The sequence below is a fragment of the Fibroporia radiculosa genome (genome assembly GCF_000313525.1).
Source record: "Fibroporia radiculosa TFFH 294 genomic supercontigs, scaffold2356, whole genome shotgun sequence".
NCBI classification, from domain to species: domain Eukaryota; kingdom Fungi; phylum Basidiomycota; class Agaricomycetes; order Polyporales; family Fibroporiaceae; genus Fibroporia; species Fibroporia radiculosa.
The window spans coordinates 133,374-147,863 of record NW_012133347.1 but is presented as its reverse complement, the minus strand read 5'-3'; the positions used below and the strand labels follow the sequence as shown (position 1 = coordinate 147,863).

The following is a 14,490-nucleotide window of genomic DNA, read 5'->3' as shown; positions in this document are numbered from 1 at the left end:
GCAAGACAGAGCCAGCCCCTGTGAAAAGAAGAGATTCCCGCCAGCTACCTTGTCAAATAACTTGTTGATGTTCGACAAACCCGCAGATTGACCCCAGATTGTCACTTTCGACGGGTCGCCACCAAAGGTGTTGATCTACACCATCGTCGAAAGTAAGTGACCAATAAAAATAGGAGCTCACGAGGCGAACTTACGTGTGATTGGACCCACTGTAAGGCGTAGTTTTGATCAACTGCAAGAAATGAGTCGCTATTGTTTGAGCTAAACGCGGGAACATACGAAGCCCAGCGTTTAAAGCACCGCCTTCCTTGACTGCCTCGCCAGACAAGAACCCAAACAGACCAAGACGGTACTGAATGAGCACCACAATGACGCCGTGATCAGAGTCCATGATTAAGTCCGCGCCATTGTATAGGCTCGCAGCACCAGAGGAGTATCTGAGAATGTCAAAAATAAGAATTGTGTAGCCTACAAAGAACGCATTCGTACCCTCCTCCATGAATCCAAACTATAACAGGTAGGCCGCCAGATGTCGCGGCGGTAACTGTATCACCCGGGGTGTACACGCTAGTCTGCCACATCAATGAACGCGTCCAATCCGAATGTCCAGTCAGGCGTACTCACTTCAGGAATAAGCAGTCTTCCGATTCGCTGACGGCGCGTTTGGCCAGGGAGCCGGTGATGAAAGAGTCGGTCGAAGCATTACCGTTCGGAGCTTGATAGCACTCGTTTGGCTGCTCAGTCGCTTGTTGTACGCCGGTCAACGTTGGCGGGGGCTGCGGCGCCGCCCAACGCAAGCTGTCTAAACAACAGGTTGGTGCGAATTGGAAATATAGCACATACAATGGGCGTACCGATAGGAGGAGAAGCATAACGAATACCGAGGAAGCTCGTGGTGTTAGTAGTAGTATTTACAGCACCCTGATATTGTGCATAACCAAGATCCACGATCGGAGCAGAAGTTGCTGAAGCGACAGGCGAGCCAAGCGCTGATAGGCAGAGCAACGACAGCTGGAGGACAGCTAGAAGGCCAGTCTTGATCATCATCATAAGATGAGCCGAGTCCTCATGGGCTCCTAAGCAGCCGTAAAGCACAGGCGAGACTCCTTTGGGTGTTTATAAACATCCTGTGGCACTCCGTCGGGTATTGGTCACAGCGCAGGAACTCCAGGGTCTTGAGAAAAATGCAGCAAGGCTAGGAAGAACATGATCAGCTGAAGAATCATAGGACTCGAGCATGCGTCGGCCCGGATCAGCTGGTGAACGCTATATAATCCCAAGACATGATCGCCAGTCACAGCGACCTGGAGTCTGGGTCAACTGGAATGGCTCAATTTGCGTCCGAATCGAGACTGACTTTCAGGGTCGTCTTGCCTCCGTAAAACTTCGACGAGCTGCCGAAATACACAAGCTCGGTTGGATCACTCGACCTCTGCGTGGACGATCGATGAGCCACGGCTTTTCGCTGGACTCTCCGAGAAACCGATCGCAGGACTTCTTATCCCACAGTTCTCGTACCGAGGATGCAAGGGGCTTCTCATCCCACGATACTCCCACCCAGGGCATACGGGCCGTCTGATGAATAGATTCCAAAGCGACGTGCGGAGTTGATAGATTGACCTGCAAGGGCCACAAGGGTTTGACCCATTTCAGGCAAAGCTCAAGCTGGAGCGAAATCTTATAGTCATTAGTATCAGCTACCGTAGACGTAGATACAGGAATATTTCAATTCCATACCAGGATAAATGTACGGCGATATTGAATCATAAACCAGACATAATCAAGCCTAAGCTTGATATTCAAAATAATTGTGCTCGAAAGTATAAACTGCATACCAAGATCAAATTTTCGGAGCCATCTTTGCCAATCCAGCACACACAATATAAAACGGAAACCACTCAAGTAGCATGTCCTGTCTCAGTAGGAGATAACGATCCCCATCGGGCATTTCCGCTAATGCGTGGAGACAATCTCTGTTGTTGATCCCAGCTGCGAAGAATCTCGCCCTGAGGTGCTCCATATTAGGATGGAGTGATTTGAGGAATTTAACGACATCGTGATGTCCAAGAGAGAGGTGTCCTGCGTGCGGGATGAGCGCACATCGACGAAGCTTGACGCACGTTTGCACAGTGTCTGGTACCACAGCGCCATCACCAGCCGGAGCAGGCGCAGAATGTGAGGACTGCTTGATGTGATCTATAGTGACCATACAAGATGAGGTATCTTGAGGTTGGGATATAGTTCTAGCTAGATTCTAATGCGATATATGTGTCAGCTACCAGTAATGATGGAGCAATTCTGCTCACTTTATGCTGTAAGCGAGAACGCTGACAGTCTGAGGGACGCTGTGGCTTCTGTGATATCGATTTCCCCTTCTTTGTTTTCGACGCAATGTGTAGGCGTTTGTTGTATTCGTAATGACAACGTTCTAAATGTTTCCTGGAGTAGTATTCGATAGGCCAAGCATTCTCGTAAAATTGTAACCAGCGCATCCTACGACAAGCCTGTATGCATATGGCTCAGCAAATCACATCTGAACCAAGTCCGCTGGTGCTCACCTCTGCATGGAAATGCTTCCACTTATCCTCATCCTGCATTTTTAATGAATTCCTCTCATCCAGTAATTCGGTTGTCAATTCTCGCAGTGTTTTCTGTGTGCGTACATTAGGGGGAAAGGATGTTGTCAGATCGTTGGCTCAAGAAACCTACAGAGAAAATACGAAATAAGGGTGCAGATGGGCTTTCAAAGCCCATTGCGCGAGCACAAGAGGTCACGCTCTGGATACGCCTAGGCATCGCGATAGCACGTCGAGGAATGGTGAACTTTTCTGAATGATTCCCATTCAGCAATTAAGTTAATATTATGATCAAGGTACAACACACCTGGCATGAGGGGCGAAGGCGTCTGGGATACGCCGGAGCAGTGTCGTTGGCTTGAGCATTTTATGAGATGCACTCAGAAGCCTACCAGTGAGGCGTCGCCACCCCATGACATGCGCTCGTTTCTGAACTTGTCTTCCCAGGTGCTATGTGCTCCAAGAGCAGCTGTGACGCCAGAGATGTCTCAATATATGCATACTAAAGGACGGTGCGGGAACAGTCGAAGAACTTGAATGCGGCGAGAACTGGCGAGAAGCGCAACTCCGGCACTGAGCAATGCAATTACGATGATAGGTCACATGGTCTCAAACGCCCGTCGCGGTCGCGTCCAGCGAGCGAGTCCAGCAGGTCTAATCCCGCTTGCTCGGGCACCCTGCGGACGAACGACGCTTCTCCTTCTTAGCTGTCACCGCAAAATGACCGGGTTGTCTATCATGCGTTCAAGCCGCGTGCTTGCTGAACAGTTGTCTACCGCCTCTCGTTGCACCATTCCACGAGTGAGACAGACGAGGGGATACGCACAGGCAAAGAAGACTCCGGCTGCAAAACATCAATGTAAGATTCATCTTGTTATGTAGTCCTACATACCCTGATACAATAGTATCTGTGCACAATTGATTGTTTTGTACAGCACAGGGGTTCAAGGGGAACAAGAACAAAGGCGATGATGCAAGAAAGAAGCTGAAAGTAGACAACGTTGGAGTATGTCATATTATCAGCGCGTTATCTGGAATTTGCTCATATTGTTTCATAATAGCTATTTAAGCCACTTCCCGTTAACCAGCTGACGGACCCGGTCTTTAAAAGTGACTATCGTAGCAGTCTAACATTGCCGACCTATTCCCCCGTGCGTGCATTGTGTTATAGCAGTCGCGCTACTGCATACACATACTTATTGATGTCGTCCTTTCACTAGGAGGCTTTGACTGATGCGGCAATTGGCTTGGCCATGGAGTTCCCGATGTCTGAGAACGAAGCTATTCGCGCGTATGGTGTTCCCAAGAACTTGTTGATCGAGGTGAGGCTTGTATGTGTATATAGCAGTATTAGAGCCACTTACGAGGGGCACAGTTTCGCGTTTTGTCAAAACCGTGTTCCGTTGTTCGAGATGTAACTTTGAAGGCTGTGGACACATTAGATGCCGCTGGCATGACGCCAAGTCGTGATACAAGACTTATAATGAGTGCATCTTATCCTCCGTAATGATGGAAGGGGAACTCATTTTCTTTCAGCTGGGCCGTCGGGCTGCGGTAAAAGTTATCTTTTACTTCAAACAGTAGAGTATGCTACGCACAATAATTGGATCGTCTTATACATACCTAGAGGTGCGTCATCTGGGCGGTAAGGGCTTTCTCTTATATCTAAACTGGATATGACATAGCCATTCAATTGGTCAATTCGTCTACGACTTACGTTTATGACCCGAGGACCCGGACGTATCATCAGCCCGAGTACTCGTATCAGCTGCTTCGACGTTTTTTGAGCGTCAATTCAACGGCCCTCCAAAATATCACATCTCGAGAAGATCTTCCTCTCGGAGATCACACTATTCCTGCGGGTTCGCCGTTGACAGAGCTAGTGGAAGCTGGTATACACAACAAAGACCTCGCCTCAGTTGTGTTGTCAGCGTTGATGTCAGAGCTTTCACAACAGTCGACGTCAGTACTCATCTTATAGCTTCTCGTGCCTTTTCGTGACCACGATAAACAGATATCCAGTTTTGTTAGCAGTCGACGATGCCCAGGCCCTTTACGGGTACAGCTCGTACCGGGATCCTCATTATCGCACCCTCATGGCGCAACATCTCTCCATCCCTCGTTTACTTCTCGAGTATGCCAGTGGCAAGAAGTCTTTCGTGCGTTTGAGCTTTATATCAGTGAAGTCAATTTACTGATAGTCATTTCTCATCAGCCTCGGGGCGCATTTTTCGGTGCGGCATCCACTGCCCATACCAGCTTCTTGATGCCCCTCGAGATGTGTGAGGCCCTTGGACTTCCTCCATCGCGCCCAACGAGTCCATATACACCGCGCTCGCCTGATATGGTCAGCTATGCACAAGGCCTGCGTAACTTTCCCGTGCCGGCGCAGCTCAGTATCAACGAGGCGGCGGCGCTGTTCGACGTGTGGATGTCCGACAACGCATTGCATTCAGGCGAAGTGCGACAGAACGGGGAGCTAGTGGCAGGTGAGTGCTATGTAGTCGTGAGCGCGGCAAAGATGTGACGTTTCTTGCCCATAGCGCCAAACGACGAGCTATTCATGACGAAGTACTGCGAGGCGAGTGGGAATGCCCGAGCGTTTGTGTGGAAGGGACTGTTGTCTACACTCGGCTCGCTGTAGGCCACATACATCGCCGACGGTGTTAATTCAGACGCTCCATCTGGGTTCCGCCTTGTTTTGGGGGCTACACATTTCCCATCGCTTATTGCGCACATGAGAGCCGCACGCTGTGGTACTTAGCATCAATGCCGCAGACAATGCACGGCGACACCCCCGATCCTGAATGCCGTGATGGTAGCCGCAAAGTGGCTCTGAAATTTTCTGTCCCTGAGCGGTGAAAAGTCCGACTTGCCAGGGTCATTTGAGACTGAAGTGGCCATGCATGATTTTGCGACTCGCACAACAAGGGTTGAGTCAACCTAAGTGTGTTATTATGGTTCTTGCGAATGGCGAGTCTGGATAAATTCCTTAGCTCGTAAATTCGCAAATGTGATGAATATCAATGAACCAACGGTGATTTTTTCGCCAAAGTGAAATGCTACGCGCTCTCATGATTGTAAGAGGACTGCGCCGCAAAATTGGAGAGGTATTGCAAGGACTCTTCTCCAGGCCAAAGCGATGGAGGAAACGCTTACACCGCTAACGCCGAGTCTAGGCCCCGCACCCATTGGCTTTGTGGCGCGGGGTGTTCCGTGATGGGATCGACAGGTATGATCTGATTCCCCACACCAGATGCCTGTTCGGGAACAAGGTAATTCGCGTCGCAAAACACCAGAAGTGCAGACATAGGAACTTACGTCCTGAGATGAAGAGAAATATACAGAGGTTCAAACAAAAGAGTCAATATTTATTGCCGTTCCACGCAATCGGCTTCAAAAGTTGAACGTATCAGGAACACAAATTGTGCAAAGCAATTTGTGGCATGGAATGTGCTTCACAACGCAACCACATCTGTCTGAGTTGAAAGTAGCCGAAGTGTGTCTCAAGCAATTCGTTAGCCGACACGAATTGCCACAAAGGTGGCCAGAGGGTATCCTCTGATCAGCAATGCCGCGCGAAAAATCAGGGTCGAAAATTCCTCGCCGTTGAGGAGCTCAAGAGTAGCCACGGCCACTGCAGGTTGTTGGATTTTAGTATAAAGCGCAGGAATTATGTGTCTACCTTCTCAGCAACATCGCATCCATCTGTCGTCCTATCCCACTACCGCATCCTCAGCTCCAGTTTTACGTGAGTTCATATCAACTTGAATGCTCACCCAACCAACCAGAATCTGATTCATCCTATTACAGAGTATGGCTACCGAATACCGCGTTTATGTTGGCCGATTTGAACGTGGTGGGGATCTCCCACCTCACTGGGAAATCTGCATTAGATATTCAAAGGAAACAGGAAGGTCCCAAGGCCCGGTTTGGCATCTCAAGGGTAGCTGGCATGGATGGCGAGTCGAAATTATCGAGAATACGTTTTACAGTAAGCCTCAAGCATGGACCGGATGCCACTTTGTCGGCACCATTGCGGCAAACCGAATTCCGGCAGCGCGTCAAGTCGTGGAGGAAACGCCAATCGTTGCAAATGACCCGAACTGGAACTGTCAAAACTGGGTCTACACCGCATTGAGAAGGCTTGAAGCCAGAGGCTACAACATCAAAGCGCCGGTTTCCTTTGCGAAACTCACTGAAGACATGGCGGAAGCGAAACGCCTATGGGATTCTGGCGAGGATTCTGACTGAGTCCGTCCCTTCTTCCGCATGTAACGCCATCGACAATGATTTTTCGTCTCATTTGTTCCTGTAATGCTGGCCATTTTATCCCCCACACATCTGTACCATGTATCTGCATTATCCTCGTATACTGTATTTATTCTCTGGCTACAACACATCATTAAATCAGACTCACGTTGTTAGCGACGAGACCCACAGTACTATGCAACGGAGTGCATAGACCAGTTGTTCTTATTACTTTGGTCAACCACTTGCCTTACGCGGTCTGGAAGCGTGGACTTAGTGGTAAGACCGTGGATTGCGCATTGTTTGAGAGGCCGCTTGAAGCCTACAGGTGTGCTGCACGGCCACAGTTCTTTTTGTCCTGTGTGGATGTGGATAAGCTATGCAGGAGCAAAATAGCCGTTCACGGTTTGTATAAAAAGCGCCTGAGAACCGTTCGTTTGCATCATAGATCCCTTTCCTGCGTGCGCACAACGTCCCCATTCTTTCAGTAATAGCTACTCTTCTCGATACTTCCTCACTTACGATGGACAGTGACCTGGTCGTCTATGTTGCACAATACTCCCGCGGTGTCGACGCCAACCGGAAGACTCTAACCATGCACTGGGAAATCTGTATCCAAACGAGCGAAGCAGACCAGCGGCCTAGAGGGAACATCTATCACATCAAAGGCTCTAGAGCCGACTACAAATTCGAGAAGTTGGTCGACCGACACTTTACCACGACGGGAAACTGGAGGGGGATGGTGAAAGTGGGAACCGTCGCAAAGTCATCTCTACCGGGTATCGAGCAGCTGTTTCGGGAAGTGCAGATCCACACCAACAACCCGGACTGGGGATGCCGAAACTGGGTGTCAAACGCGCTGCGAAAACTGTATGCACGAGGTTACGGGATTGATCCCATCCTAGCGCAGTGGGAAGGGTTGAACCATATGATGGATATGGTCTTGAAAGCTTGGGAGGATGGAGATTTGTGAGTCACAGGGATCGATGAGCTACAGGCGGCACCGCGCTATACAGCTATTTATGTCATTGTCATTAGAGATTGTCCCTGAAGATTAGAAAGAACTAATGTATCATCTCGACCCCTTGTCGAGATGCGGTTGAAGGAGTGAGTGGAGCGTCCCTTGGTCGATCGAGACAGATATCAAACAACATTGTCCGGAGTTTCCACTGAGACCACTCTAATGGCATGACTTCGAAAATACGTAGACACGATACACTGGGATAAATTATGGTCGAAAAGACGTACAATAACCATCATGACCACTCATGAAGCAATATCTTCCTGCATGGGTGCTGTTGTAGCTGATGATACACTTGTGGTCGTTCGCTTGTTTTCCCTTCCAAGACCTGCAGCACGTTCTGATTCTTCAATGGTGTATGCTGGTTCTCGGAGGGCTTTACACCGTCGTTTGTGCACCTTACTCCTCCAATGCGACTGCAATGCAATGTCGCTCTCAAAATATCTGATCATAATGCATGAGCTACTCGTAAACAGGACCGTCAAACGCGACCCTCACTTTGCGCATTCAACACAGTAATGCTGGGCCAACCCTGGCTTGTCAAAGTCAAACGGTTGCGCTTCGAGGGCGGCGCGGTTCTAACTAAAGGTCAAAAACGCAAGTCGGAGATGCATTCAAATAAAATTACTTTGGGATCCAAATCGATAAGTTGAATCTGGTCTAAGTCTTTTGCACGGGCCTGTAGAGAAAATATCAGAAGCGAACACAGTTTTCGATTCCGGTAGTCATACTCGTGTGCGTGCGCCCCGATGAACATCCCGTTTTGCATGATGTGTACGCGAACGACGAAGGCGACCCATGATCCAGTATAGAGTAGACTATAGCAACAGATCTTGTCCAAGACTTGTATCCTAAATTTAATAGCCGCTCGTCTACGCTGAAATGGGTTACGTAATACGCATCCTCCAGGTTTGCGTTGAAGCGCTGTTTCCGATATTGCTACTACTCTAAGTCTGGTTTGGGTGGACCCACTGTGAACTTCTTGGAGTTGCGATATCAGTTTTATTCTTGGCTCTTTTCTCGAATGTCTTCTGAGGCTGTGAAATGCGCATTTTATCCTGGAATATAGTGCGCCTTCTTCTTTAAATTCAGTTTGCGCGCCTGGTCTTTCATGTCTGTTCGATAGAATGGAATACGGACACTACCTAAATATCATCCGTAAGTCTGGTATTCCTACCAATAGATTCAAAGACCAACAAGGCATAGCTGGAATACCTTCCAATCTTGTGAGGGCATACTCGATGCTCTAGATGCGGATATTATATGTTTTCAAGGTGTGCATTGCACAAAACATAGTCGATGTCCAGTTTAATCTCAGTGTGTTTTGTAGAGATGAAGACGTCGCGCTCTATGTTACAGCGTGACGTTGCTGTGCCAGGTCCTTATCATGCTTTCTTCTCGTTTCCGGTGAATAAGGGAGGCTATAGTGGAGTGGCAGTGTATACCAACTCGAGAAATGTAGTGCCCTTGAAAGCGGAAGAGGGGCTGCTAGGGACACTGCAACCGAAACCACCTTTGTCTGAAGAAGAGCGCATATCTACAGCTTATCCACGCGCACATCATATCGACGCATTTCCTGACGAGGCAGACGAAACAAGTTCATGTTTTGATGCTCTTGACTTTGAAGGGCGTACTCTGGTGTTAGACTTTGGCTTGTTCGTCCTCATCAACGTTTATTGCCCCGCTGAAACATCTGATGCACGGTTGCCCTTCAAGATGAACTTCCACCTTCTGCTACAGGAGCGCGTTAGGAAGCTCATTGAAGAGGAACACCGCGAAGTCATCGTACTTGGTGATATAAATATCGCCGCTGCCCCACTCGACCATGGCGATGGTCATCTTCCTAGCAATGTCGCCACCTTTTGGGACCATCCTGCCCGGCAGTGGTTTCGGCAGTGGCTCAATCCAAATGGACCCATGATTGATGTCATACGCAGTTTCTGGCCCGACAGAAAAGGCCTCTTCACATGTAATTTCCTCTAATTATTTCGAGTATCATATATTGATGGACATCCAGGCTGGAATATGAAGCTTCAAGCCAGAGAGACTAATTATGGCGCTCGCATTGATTATGTTCTCATAACGCGCGGACTGCTTCCATGGATTAAGCATGGAGATATTCAGGCTTCCCTTAAAGGTTCCGACCACTGCCCCATATTTGTTGACCTGCACGATGAGATTACTCTCGAATCAGGAGAGTTAATCAAACTATCGGACGCTATGAAGCAGAAGGAAGGCATGCAGGCACCGCGGCTGTCTGCCAAGTTCTGGGAAGAGTTCTCTGGAAAGCAAACTATGCTATCTACGTTTTTTGGAAAGCGAAATAGCTCTCAACTGCAAACTTTCGATGAGACCACGGCAAACTTCTCAGTACCCCTTCCGCGGTCGCCCCAATTCTCATCTAGTAGCGTACCTCTCACGGATGAAGGGATGTCCATATCTACCTCGAACTCAAATGCCTCTACTGAAACTATCCGAAACTCTAAACCGCTGCGACTAATAGCCTCTGCGCCTTTAAAACGCAAACCATCTGAAAAATCTTTCACGAGTGGTTCTACGAAGAAGAGAAAAGCCGAAGCCGGTCAGTCGAAGATCGCCTCTTTCTTCTCGAAACCGACTATCTCCAAATCCCAACCGAAGGAGGTCATCGTGCTTGATGAAGCGGATTCATTTCCTGACGCGGTTCCTTCGTGTTCACCACCCAGTACTTTTCCTTCTAGCGATCACCAGCTTGATGCCGATTATCGCCTTGCTTGTGAGCTCTCTGCGACTCAAGTAGATTTGATCACTCAGAGTGAAGCATCCCAGCCTAACGCCTCGACATCACAAAATACCAGCAAAAACGCGTGGTCGGACCTTTTTGCGCCATTGCAGCCCCCCAGATGCGTAACGCATGGCGAACCCGCCAAATTATACACAGTGAACAAGCAAGGACCTAACAAAGGGAAAAAGTTCTACATTTGCTCGCGGTATGTCTCTTATATGCTGCTCGTTCGGCGGGTTCTGCATTAATGCGTCTCATAGTCCCGTCGGTCCTGGATATGACAAGGGAAAAGGGGAACGTCCTAGGGATGAAGTCAATCATCAATATCGCTGTAATTTTTTCAAGTGGGCAAGTGACGTCAAGAAAGAAGCAAGGCAAGACAAGCATAGAGCGAGCCAACTACGCGTTGGTTCATCGTAATATGGACGGGATTTTGACAGAATGCCGTCTCGCAACCTCATATCACGCACGATACGGATGGGAACATCACGCATTGCATACCTTACTCAGAGACGATGATATCATGCATTTTATAATTTAACATCTTGGTACAATAACTACAACGCTCTGTAACTACAATGTCCGGAGAAGACGGGATGAGCGAGACCAGAATACGAATAAAAATGGAATCACGACGATCCAGCCATACGGCTCTGCTTCTTCGCGGTTCCAATTGTAGTATTATTGACCTGCGTGAAAGATCAGCACCAAATCATGCAGAAACAAGATCACATCTGGTTGACCTTTGTTGCAAATCGCAGGGAGCAGAGTGACTCATTTAGGTGGCCAGCGAGGGGTGAGAGGTTCAGAACCATCTGCGTTAAAGATAAGTCATATGAACGTCGAAAGGCCAAGTCGATCGCACCAGTGTCTTCGAGTTGCCACTCAAGGAATTTTGCAGCAGGTATGTAAGCTGCACGATCCATGTCACATTGGTCGGTCAGCGAATTGTACCTAGTCCACATACCTTCGAGTTCCGGTACGGAATATGCTTATCGCTCTTGCCTTCTCCCTTCTCGCCCAGGGCAGCAATAACATCACCGAGAGCGCTCAAGCTTTTATTGATGCTCTGCGTTTCCTTGAGACGGTCCTTGTCTCCCGCGGCACCGCTCTTCTCCAGTCGCTCGCTACCCGCCAGATCGACGAGGTTCAAACTGCCCTCACACGCTTCCCCTGTCAGCGGATTCTCGCCCCGGATGCGCAACGTGAACACCGAATGTGATCGTGACGAACGCTCATTCATGAGCGTCGCTGCCACGGTGCGTCGTGATTGCGCGAGCGACAGCAATGTGCGCACTTGGGTCGCAGAGGCGAGCGGGAGCACATTCACGTCCGTGACCGTCGTTCTCCCGGTCTTGGAATCGTGTTTGATTTCGTGCTTCTTCTTGTCGAACTCGCCTTTACCCAGCAGGTCGTTGATTGTTTCATTGTACTGGAATGCATTAGAGCCAGGGTGGTTGCCAATAGGAGAAAACCACTCACAATCTCGAGGAATTGGCCCTCCATTTTGTATTCCCAGCCCTTGCTTTTGAGTTCCTCAGCAACTCGGAAAACTTGTTCAACGGCCCGAGGTATCATTCCCGTAGTCGCTTCAGACTGAGATTCTTTGTAAAATTTGTTGGCTAGAGGAGAGAAGATGTAGGCTTACCTGACCTCCTTCCATGGTGAATGACTTTCCAGAGCCCGTCTGGCCATACGCGAAGACACATACGTTGTAGCCATCAGTACAACTTTGTGCAAGCTGCGAAATTTCTTCAAACACTTCTGCCTGAGTTGAGTGTGGCTCAAACACCTACTTGCAGTCAGCCAACCGCATTCCATAGCGTTTCCACCCACTCACCCGGTCGAACGTAAATGCCCATTCGTCTTTTCGCTCCTGGCCGGTTGCGCTCTCGCTTGACGATCGGAGCACGATTTCCTTGTGATCCATTTTGTCTGGGAATCCCATCTGCGCCCGATACTCCTCTCTGCGTTTGATCTCCTCCTCTGGATCAGGACTATCCGTCGGCGTCGTTATGCCGCTCCCAGTGGATGACGGTGATAGCATAGGAGTCGCAAGGGGCATATCTGACGACAACAGAGGACGTACTCGACAGAAAACTCGAATATTGCCCTTCAGTTCCTGCACTTGATTGTGCAGTTTCCGTCGCAAAGTCTCTGCCTCGCGCAATTCTTGCTCCAATTCGACTCGCCTCTTACGCTCCGCTTCGAGCTCAAGCGTGATATCGAGCTTATCTCGCAACGCGACATCGGATTGCGCCTGCATAGCTGCCTGTTGTGCTTGCATTGCGGAAACTTGTGTAGAAAGTGCGACGTGCGCCGTGGACTGGTGCGAAATGGTAGCCTTGAGGCTTTTGACGGTCTCGCGCTCACGTTCAAGATCGTCCTGGAAGGCTCTGAGCTCTTCCTTGAGCTCTCTCACCTCACGGTCTTTCCTGCGCAGCTCTGTCTCCTTTTCTTCGAGCTGTCGTGAATGTCGCTTTTGCAGCTCGTAGATCTCCTCGCTAGCGTGATCTAGTTCTCTCTGCCGAGCAATGTCCTGATTCTTTGCGGCGGTAAGCTGCTGAGACATGGCTCGCTGGTTGGCTTGGAGCTCTGCGACCTTGGATCGCTCCGCCTCCATGTCTGCAGCAAGGCGCGAGGCATCCGCTGCCAGACGAGCTGTATCAGCCTCACGGGCGGCGGCGATGGAAGATATCTGTTCTTCTAGTGCCTGAAATCGTTTACCGTCGACGGTAGTCGATGTTCCTCGAGTAGGTTTCACAGCGGTAGGACGCGCAGGTGGTCGTACGGCAGCCACAGGTCTTGGTGGGGCACTGGTCGCCCGGTCGGTTCGCCTGGTCGTCAGAGGGGGTGCTCTAGGCTTAGTTAACGGCGGTGGGCCCTTTCCTAGTTTCGATATGGCTGCTTTGGATGGACGGAGCGGTTGGTTTGTATCTGCCTCTGCAATCGCGGCAAGTTTGCGGGGCTGCTGCTCTGCAATATTGAAGTTTTCATCCTGCGCCTTTCGTTTGAGGGAGCCTTGCCTCGTCGAGAACGACATAGAGGGACCTGACTGGTGTCGGTCGGGCGAGCTTGAAGGGTGTAGTCGTGGGAGCCGAGACATGGTAAGCGAATTCAATGGGTTTTGAACAAGGAGCGCGCGAGAACCGAACCGTCGCGCGCCAGTCACATGATCGCGAAATTGCCCCATTTAGCACAACCGTGGAGGGCTCAGATTTTCCATGAAGACAGTAACAACAGCATCATGCAGCCCCAGCTGTTCCAGTATGCTACTCTGCCACTAGTCAGGACAAGCGTAAACAAAATGGGTAATTTTAATTGTGAATACGCAGGGGACATCACGTGCAGCCATTGGGTAATCCTTTTTAAATTTCAGCACGATAGCCTGACATGTCGCAAATAATCCCAGGGCTAATTGAAATATGCGTGCTGATAGCCCCCAAATTGCTCATTTTCGTTCTCTTTCGACTGCTCCATCGACCGCCGCTCATTGCAACCACTCTCTTTTCAGTCTGTCTCTACTCCCCTGCCTGCTGTCTTGAGGACGCTTTTCTACGGGAATAGTACTCTTCACTCGCTCGACGCAATTACAATTCTCTTTTCCTACCCCCGGTCGCTCCTACACGTGCCGATTTTTGACGACATTTTACACACGTTTCGCTCTATCTACCCGGCTGAAGCCTTGCTGTAACTCGTTGGAATCCCGTCGCTATTTTGAAAGAATGTGAGTGGCCACAAAGGTCTCAGGGTATGCCCTTTCAACGTGCATTGCTTACTACGCGTCGGCCACACAGGCTTTGTTAGCGCTCTCAGCCATTTTCCTGCTTCCCGCTCACGCCCCGTCCATTGAACCTGCGAAGAATGTGAGTGCTCGT

At 49.6% G+C, this 14,490-nt stretch overlaps 6 protein-coding genes across 6 annotated transcripts; 4 read left to right on the top strand and 2 right to left on the bottom strand.

The window, feature by feature from the left end:
• Window positions 1-3,314: 3,314 nt before the first annotated feature.
• On the top strand, window positions 3,315-5,220 carry FIBRA_03907 (uncharacterized protein; the record flags this gene model as incomplete). Its single annotated transcript, XM_012325732.1, has 10 exons — window positions 3,315-3,435; window positions 3,512-3,582; window positions 3,638-3,727; window positions 3,797-3,898; window positions 3,952-4,063; window positions 4,113-4,205; window positions 4,262-4,538; window positions 4,591-4,735; window positions 4,792-5,065; window positions 5,120-5,220. 10 exons carry the CDS (start codon window positions 3,315-3,317, stop codon window positions 5,218-5,220), a joined length of 1,386 nt encoding a protein of 461 aa, XP_012181122.1.
• Window positions 5,221-6,392: 1,172 nt separating this feature from the next.
• On the top strand, window positions 6,393-6,830 carry FIBRA_03906 (uncharacterized protein; the record flags this gene model as incomplete). The annotated part of the gene is made up of 1 exon (XM_012325731.1): window positions 6,393-6,830. One exon carries the CDS (start codon window positions 6,393-6,395, stop codon window positions 6,828-6,830), a length of 438 nt encoding a protein of 145 aa, XP_012181121.1.
• A 520-nt stretch (window positions 6,831-7,350) lies between these two features.
• FIBRA_03905 (uncharacterized protein) lies at window positions 7,351-7,800 on the top strand (the record flags this gene model as incomplete). The annotated part of the gene is made up of 1 exon (XM_012325730.1): window positions 7,351-7,800. The coding sequence occupies one exon, from the start codon at window positions 7,351-7,353 to the stop codon at window positions 7,798-7,800; it is 450 nt and encodes a 149-aa protein (XP_012181120.1).
• A 293-nt stretch (window positions 7,801-8,093) lies between these two features.
• Window positions 8,094-8,648, bottom strand: FIBRA_03904 (uncharacterized protein; the record flags this gene model as incomplete). The annotated part of the gene is made up of 4 exons (XM_012325729.1): window positions 8,094-8,292; window positions 8,347-8,426; window positions 8,477-8,527; window positions 8,580-8,648. The coding sequence occupies 4 exons, from the start codon at window positions 8,646-8,648 to the stop codon at window positions 8,094-8,096; spliced, it is 399 nt and encodes a 132-aa protein (XP_012181119.1).
• Window positions 8,649-9,198: 550 nt separating this feature from the next.
• FIBRA_03903 (uncharacterized protein) lies at window positions 9,199-11,032 on the top strand (the record flags this gene model as incomplete). Its single annotated transcript, XM_012325728.1, has 3 exons — window positions 9,199-9,817; window positions 9,866-10,817; window positions 10,873-11,032. The coding sequence occupies 3 exons, from the start codon at window positions 9,199-9,201 to the stop codon at window positions 11,030-11,032; spliced, it is 1,731 nt and encodes a 576-aa protein (XP_012181118.1).
• A 209-nt stretch (window positions 11,033-11,241) lies between these two features.
• On the bottom strand, window positions 11,242-13,718 carry FIBRA_03902 (uncharacterized protein; the record flags this gene model as incomplete). Its single annotated transcript, XM_012325727.1, has 7 exons — window positions 11,242-11,301; window positions 11,356-11,427; window positions 11,478-11,525; window positions 11,580-12,044; window positions 12,095-12,208; window positions 12,261-12,404; window positions 12,453-13,718. The coding sequence occupies 7 exons, from the start codon at window positions 13,716-13,718 to the stop codon at window positions 11,242-11,244; spliced, it is 2,169 nt and encodes a 722-aa protein (XP_012181117.1).
• Window positions 13,719-14,490: the final 772 nt, after the last annotated feature.